General features: G+C 41.7%; 1 protein-coding gene across 1 annotated transcript; it reads right to left on the bottom strand.

Moving 5' to 3' along the window:
• Positions 1-299: 299 nt before the first annotated feature.
• LOC136443243 (TRPM8 channel-associated factor 1-like) lies at positions 300-7,928 on the bottom strand. The gene is made up of 8 exons (XM_066440404.1): positions 7,841-7,928; positions 7,471-7,583; positions 5,548-6,887; positions 5,028-5,160; positions 3,626-3,744; positions 2,931-3,041; positions 2,358-2,453; positions 300-2,111 (listed from the first exon to the last, which is right to left on the bottom strand). The coding sequence occupies exons 2-8, from the start codon at positions 7,544-7,546 to the stop codon at positions 1,890-1,892; spliced, it is 2,097 nt and encodes a 698-aa protein (XP_066296501.1). The 5' UTR covers positions 7,547-7,583; positions 7,841-7,928; the 3' UTR covers positions 300-1,889.
• Between the last annotated feature and the right edge of the window lie 344 nt (positions 7,929-8,272).

The following is an 8,272-nucleotide window of genomic DNA, read 5'->3' as shown; positions in this document are numbered from 1 at the left end:
TGTGAGAATTTCAACACGTAGGCACCATGAACGAGAAAACAGGCTACATCTGGGAGAACCAAATTGCAGGACGAATGTCATCTTGACTGGAGAGTCCATATTGTAAGAGCTAGGTTAATCCCGCTTCCCAGGTGGAACACTGAATAACATTTTTGGGACTAAAAATTGAAAGGCCGTCCGCCTTGTATCTTGAACCCACCCTCCCTCTTGGTCACCCATCAATTTTGTATGTCAACGGTAAAAATATGTAAAACTGGGCTGGTATTTATTGAACTTGCGTCTACATAAACAAAACTTGCGACAAAACAAAAATTTATTCACAACAACATTACTACATGTATGCCTGACACGAAGTTGTTAGGCATGCAACACATTGATTTTTTGTAAATAAATCTAAACAAAAAGTCTATATTTTGCAGGTATGTTAGGTGTCCTGAATAATCCAGATGTTTATCATATAAGAAGATGATATGTATATCCTTACCGTGCTCATTATGTACAGGGACATGTGTGCATATGAAGATAGGGGGCGCTTCTAAGGGCGGCCACGGTGTTACATGTGCTCCTTGTGTGACGCCTAAAAATCTATCCTTTTTTGTCAATGTCAATTAGGGTTTTGAACTTCATTCTAAATGTACATGAACATTTCTTGATCTACTTGGGGAAGTGATCACTGATCATGACTTGAACCATACTTTCTTATCACAACTCTAACATTTACGATTCTGGACCACATACCATGTGCGAGCCGAGTCTACAGTACCGCTCCCACATCCAAATTTTACAAAAGTACAATGGTATTTGTCTGATTTGGCCATCAATAAATTTTATTTTCCTTTCAATATTCTATGAGGTGTGTGAACCCCTCTGGATAGCAAATTTATGTGTAAACACAACATCAGCAAGCTGCAATAACTACTGCAGTTAGACTTTTAACTGCTAGTCGGCGCTTTTGTGACGTTGGAATTTGGTCCACACAAGTGTATATTGGATATCTTCTCTATAGTGTAGTTCATGGAAATTGATAGTATACACTTAAAGGTCTCATGTCATTAATAATTATTCATATCATATTATCAAAGAACTCCAAGTGAAAATAAGGAAAATAATTTTGCATCAACTTAATGAGTAATAAAAACACTTGATTAACTACAAATAATCATCTCAAGGTGCAATCCTAATTTCTGAGGTTGATAAAGATTGAAAAACACAAATGTCAACAAAGATTTTCTTAACTCTTTTTAAAATTCAGAATTGTCAAAAGCATTGCTGTCCTTTTATAGATGTCTTACTATTCTCCTCATTACTGTCCCCCTCATTATTGTCCCCCTCTTTGTCCTTCTTGGCTTACTCATTATCTCCATGAAAAATTGAGATATAGTTTTGGGTGTGTCTGTCTGTTTGTCTGTTTGTTTGTTTGTCTGTTTGTTTGTCTGTCTGTCTGTTTGTGTTTCCGGACTACTCTAGTCAGCATAACTCAAGAGTCTCTGGATGGATTATGATGATATTTGGTATGTGGGCGGGTGTTGTGAAGCCGAAATGAAAGGTCGACTTTGGGCCCCCTGGTATGTGACCTTGGTACTGCAGCAGAACTTCCATTTTTTTATCTTTTGACCTGGACGTGCTGTGGTCTTGATTTTTGGGTGGCAGATAGCTTGTGATGTAATGAAGAAGTGGTGTAGGTTTGGGCCCCTTATCAGCTTCCTCTGGAACTGCAGGGGCGTTTTTTTAAGTTCTGTACTGACGATGCAGGCTGTACAAACTCTTAGATGGCTTTATTCTTGCTGCACACAAGGCCGCATCCTACCAGTAGGTGCGCGGGTCTTGTACATCTCTTTTTAATGTTGACCTACCTCACGCATGTGTGTTAGTGCTCCTCGTCACAATGATCATTGCACACTTTGGTGCATGGTGGTGATCTCATCTTTGGGAAGAAACGAGGGGAATTCTGAGACATCAGCCTTGGCCGTTTCCCCAGCAGACAGACCCCAAAACTCGAAGAGTGGAACCAGATTCCGCCGAACTGTCCTGGAGAACCTTACAATCCACCTGTCTATCTTGTCTTGGTTGTCAGAAGGAGGATGCACATCTCTTTCATACTCCCTGAAGACCTGAAGCAAGAAAGGAACAGAATGCAATGAAGCCAATTATTGCAATAAAACAAAAAAACAAACTTGAAAATAAAGGATGAAAACCCCGTGACAGGAAAAAATTACATAGATAGCAGTAAAAGTAGAGTCAGTAGTGAATTTCTTCTTAACTAGAAGACATGCAACAGATGTATCTATCAGGTTAACCCTTGAAGGGGTTGTTGATAGATGAATAGGCATCCGTTTCCACATTGATAGACTCATTACCTTTCTATATGGTTCCCAACCAAAGTGATGTGCCAGCTGAGCATAGACACCAAGACCGACTCCAGGATTCTCTTTCCAAGCATTGTAACATGGTTTCTTCCATGTGGACAAACAACAATAACTGTTAATCAATGGTAATGCTACAGTTGTAAAATAAGAATACATTTCTGAACTGACATGCTTTTGATGCAAAGAAAAAACATATGATAAACTTTGTTTTATCAATGATTAGATAGAAGAAACAGCCATGCATGACATACAATATGATGAGCTCTGCTTCTTTGGGAGGCACTTTTCTCAGTCTACCTCAATTAATCAATATTAATGTGCTGGCTACCTATTTACTAAAAATATTGTAACTAAATTTTAAAGGAGCTTCATCCTCAAAGAAATACAAGCAATCCACAAAATACATTCCCAAAATACAATTATGGATTCCGAAGCATCTTTCTTTTTCTACCTGTTTTCTAAGTAATATAATTTGCTAATTGATTGCAAGTAGACGAAAACACAATCAGAATTTTCAGAAAAGACCAAGACTCACAACAATGATAACAATGATGTCATGCATACCTTCAGATACTGATGTATGTCTTTCCACTGGTTCCGTAACCACGGATGACGCCAGGGGTCGATGCCGACAAGGGTGTGCATGGCATGAAGGGTGAAGATATTGCATGTGACCTGGACAGAGAAGAAACATGCATTTATCAAATAAGTACAAAACATACTCTATGGACTTTTCCATACTTATCGTCAAATTGAAGCAAACTTCTTGATTGGGAGGTAGAACTTGAAGGGCTATTGTTTTATTGCAGTCTTTCCTTAAACACACTTTTAAAATTTTCTCTCAATGTTAAGGCAACTAATGCAATACCAGGGCCCAAAAAATGGAAATTTAAAAAAATTATGAAATCTTTATGGTAGTGACATTTACTAACACTGTCTAGCACATTTGCATAATAACGTCAAACTTTGAGCATTTTAAAACCGTGCAAAATTGAGCCATAAAATGATCCCTTTAGTTTCGCGAGCCTACAAAACCCCAGTTCTCACATCACACCGATGTCATATTTTTGCATCATGGATGTCGCTATACATTATGATAGCGTTATTTGAACTAATCATGTATAGAACTAGAAATGACTAAAAAAATTGACTTTCAAAATGCTATTTTCGGGCCCTTATATTGCTTGGGTTAAACGCTTTAAAAGTTTCCTCTCAATTTTACACACAGATCTTCAGAAATAGACATCATGACATCAAACCTCGGTGGTCCCCTCGAAAGTCCACGCCCCTCGCTGCATGTTGTGTCCGAGCTCGTGGAAGAGACCCCAGTTACCCTTTGTCTTCAACAGCGACATGTTCAACACACTGGCATCAGAATCTAGGGTAGGGAAGAAGCACAATTGTTAAAGATACAGGAATTTGTGGGGTCGTGTGGCGCAACAGCAGCGTGTTTGGCTCAGAACCAAGTGGTCCCGGGTTCAAATCTTGCTGTGTCACCGATCTTGTGCCCTTGGGAAATGTACTTTACACGAATTTCCCAACATGCCAGAATGGTCGCCATCAAGACCTTGGGGATTAAAGGCAAGAAAAAGAAAGAAAGAAACTTAGCAATGATAATTAGCATGGAGTATGGTAGCCTCATACATATTTCATACGAACTAGTACAAACACTGGATACATACCAACACCATTGCCTTTTAATCGAACCTTCATCGGATATATTGTAGATGCAGATATGTTCCCGGGTATCTAATTGAAATAGAATATGGTGGTTTTGAGTTTGCGTTTGAAACAATAGTAGCGCTACAGTCACACAATGCAACGGCTTTCCGCGGCGGTTTTAAATTTGCGGTAAAGAGTTCACCGCGCGCGAAAACGGTGAATATTTCTGCATTTACAGTAGTGATCACCAAAAAGTTGCTGCATATTTTACCAAAATCAACAAAAAAATATGCAGTAAATTACAGTTGATGAAATGATCCAGAATTGTACAGATAAATAAGGGTGTCAAGAATGTGAAGATAAGGTTACAAGTGACGTATGTATTCTACAGACTCCCAGTCTTACATTACATTCTTACTTACATCTTACTTACATCTTCCCCAGGTAGGCCCGCAGGGCCTGTCAGTTGAGAAGCCTTCTCCACTTTTCCCGGTCATGGAAGACCCCATCTTCTTCCAGTCTAGCTAGTCTGCCCAGTCTATGCTTTGTCAATATTTCTTGTATGTTGTCCTTCCATCTTTTTCTGGGTCTACCAAGAGGGCGCTTGCCTGTTGGTTTGTACTTGAAAGCAATCTTTGCGATCCGTTCATCTCCCATTCAGATATTTATAAATGTTGACTCCCATCTATGCATATCTACATGTAAAGCATTTTGTTCATGGGGTGTTCGGGAGGCGGTCCAAATCTGCGGACAATGCAGTACCTTAAACAGGGACAGGGGGCGTCACTATCTCAAGCCTGCACGTATATGACTGTCTCTTGTTACATGATAATCAACATCAAGTTACGTGACAAGAGAACTCCAGGACGAGAATCTGACCTTACCAAGTGGATGAAGAGACAGAGTTTGTCTTGAAAGCTCCCCAGAGTAGCAAACTCTTTTTGTTGTGTGTAATTTCTAAATATTTGTCAAAAGTAAGATATTTGTTTATTGGCAAACCTTTGTCTGCAATGTCGAGGTGCGTGACTATAGGGTACCCTGCATGCATGTAACCTGCACAAGGCTGTCTGTCTGCCACCACACGTTCACGGGCAAAGTCGCTAGGGTCTGTCCCTCTCAGGTCATGATGTGCCTAATAAAAAAGGCAATGAAGAGCTGGCCTACATAGCAGGCTCTCTGGGGCTTTTTTGAGCTTATAATACACTTCTACTGATGACTACTTTTTGCACTGAGCCATTTGTGCAGCCAGCCTGTGACTATTTACCAATGGTTACGAGCTGACTGCACAAACGACCTAGTACAAAAAGAAGTCATCAGCAAAAGTGTATTATAAGCCCCAAGAAAGGCCCAGAGAGCCTTCTATGAAGGCTAATTAACAGCAAACATTAACTAAATTCGTACATAGTACCAGTAAATACATCAAAGTATTGGGGACAACAGACTAGGTGGAGCCTAAAAGAAGAAAGTGGAAAATTAAGATACTTGAGATAAACGAAAAGTTGTATACGCTAAGCCTTACCTGGACTACCTTGTCCCAAAAGACCAGCATTTCTGTGGGATTAAAACCATCCCTGAGGCAGGTGGAGGGTAAGGTGAAGATGATATGTCTACCGGCTAGCTCCGCCCACAATCCCGGTGATTGACAGCTCATCTGCCAGTTGTTAACTGTCTCAGGTTCAGTCAAGTCAAAACATGGAGCTTCTACCACGTTTTCTAACGTGATGCACAACAGTGATGGCTCCTGTGGGCTTTCCAGGTAGATGTTACCACCATACGGGGAGAAAAGCTGTGTTTCATGATCTAACTTCTTGACTACGCTAATGTTTGGCCATCGGCGAAGCTTGTGTTGGACACTAAGTTTGTCTGTGTGTGCACCAACTCGGATTTTCCAACCAGAAATTGTGCCACTACCTGTGTTACATGATTTTACCAGTAGGCATTTTCCAGCTGGAAGGTAATAACCAGTGGCGTGACGTTCTTGTCTCTTGGAGTTGATTGTGACTGTTGCACACTGTAACTGTGGCTCCGATTCAAAATCTCCTGGAAATTCTTCTATTCCTGGAGCTTTGCTGCTGCTCCTTTCTAAGAACATACTTGCCACAGCAACAGTTCCTCTTTGGCACCTCTTAAGAGTTTTGTTCTTTATTTCTTCTCCGAGACAAGGTAGGTATCCTGGAAGACACCTTTCAAGATTTTTCAAGAAATACTTCTCAATGCATTTCTCTGGAAGGGAAGCCAAGCAGTGTTGAGTGGTTGCTGCAAACTCTTCGAATGAACTGTTGTCAACAGTTTTCAGAGTGTGGCCAAAATGTGCTGTTCTTATATTTTCTTCACTCGTGGCGACTGAGAACATGCAATCTCGAGTGACGCAGTAGTCATCTGTGAAAGACAAGCCAGCTTCCATGATGATATTTTGTAGAGGCATGTCGTCGAGACATTTGGAAGGATTTAACTGCAGCCATCCCCAAGGACAAATACCGCCAATCAGACGACCTCCATTGTTAAGAAACGTTACGACATCGGGTAGTAACTTTTCCAAACCGTTACCGCCGCCGTCTACCACCAGTGCACTAGATGTCGGCAGCTGGCTGGCCTCAGTGACGTCATCGTCATAAATCACCGTCTTTCTTTCAACGTTCAGCCACGCAAGGCAGTTGTCAAACAGTTGGCAGAAGTCCTCGTCGTTTTGCTTGAACTTCTCCGTGTATCCATCGTGACTGAACACTATGATCGCTCCCTTGCCGATCCGCGCAGCCGCCATGACAGGCTGGCCCGAGTCGTCGAGGAGAATTGGTTCTGCGCAGTCTTCAAAGCAGGCAAGTCGGCCCGGCACACCGATGGTGGGTACTGATGAAATGCCTGAGGAAAGGTAGAGGATGGATAAGTCACAGTAGCATGCCAGCCCAGGTAGCCGCTGGGCCCTGCCTTTTCCATAAACCCGCACTAACAATCTTTTTCGAGTTCTGCATGTTTAAGAAAATTTGTGCTGCCTGCCTGCTGGCTACGTACGAAAAGGAATGGCCACTCTCTTATGCAAGTCTACGAAAGCCACGACTTCCTTACTAGTATTCCAGTGCTGAATAAACGGGCGAATAGGCCTCAGGAAAGTTCAGCACTCGTTTTCCATGCTGAAGAAAGTTCAGCACTGGTTTTCCAGTGAAGACATTTTCAGCACTGGAACCGAGTGCTGAAAAAGGAGAGCGTGGCTTTCGTAGTTTTGCCTCTCTTATGCTTTGAAACTACATGTTGTGTTAGTTCTTACCTCAACGGAGAGCCTAAAACACCGTACCGCCGCAGTTACCAATCCGGGGCGGGTCTTTCCACTTACGTACCTGCAAACTCCAACAATCTTCCCCATTGATCCCTTCACAAGTACTGAAATATGCACATGTATTTGGTATCTATCTTCGAATCTGAATCTGCATAGATTTGTGCACGATACCTCTTAGAAGCTCCCCTCTCCAGGTATCTTTGTGATCAGCTAAAGACGCCATCTTCCAAGGAGTCCCGACTTGCATTTGCGACTCTTCTTGTCGGCTTTGTCTCTATTGTAAACTGGTAGAAAGAAACACGCCACCTTTTTCATGATATGTGCTATGATAATGTTTGCCCAGGGCATCGACATAAAATACTCAAGTCATGTCATTAATTTTCCTGCAAAAATATTAAATTTAACAGTTCCGCCAACAAAGTCTGTGCACCACCGCGCTATGATACGTAGGTTTCCGTCCACTTAAGTACCCAGAATTCGTTGGTCTGTTAAGAACTCTTAACCCGGTATCTTTATACATCCCCAAGATACTCTTACTTACGCTAAAACGTCCGCCAAGTGATCTATTCACAGTAAATTCGAAGTCAGGTATTCAGGTAAATGTGTGGTACTTCCGGGTTTCAGACCGGTGGGCTTTTCATGTTTCATGACCTCTGGGTCAAAGATGGTCTCGTACCAATGTTCATGGGCAAAGTGGCTGGGCGTCTTGCGTACAAAGTCTACAGGTTTTTTCCACGTTCATGCTCGATACATGATCTCAATCATCGATTTGAAATAAATTGAACTGCATGTTTGTAATATGATTATGGACTAGGTCTGCACGAAGCCTAAATATACGACTTTTAACACAGCCACTTGAACATTGGTGTTATTTTATATCCTGATGCATGAAATAGTGTCACAGTATTCCGCACGCATGTGTTTAGTTTATATCGGTCATAGATCCGTGCGAAGCCCGGTCAAAAACCTGTGT

Source organism: Branchiostoma lanceolatum, chromosome 10, assembly GCF_035083965.1.
Source record: "Branchiostoma lanceolatum isolate klBraLanc5 chromosome 10, klBraLanc5.hap2, whole genome shotgun sequence".
NCBI lineage: Eukaryota > Metazoa > Chordata > Leptocardii > Amphioxiformes > Branchiostomatidae > Branchiostoma > Branchiostoma lanceolatum.
This window is presented reverse-complemented; position numbering and strand designations above follow the sequence as displayed.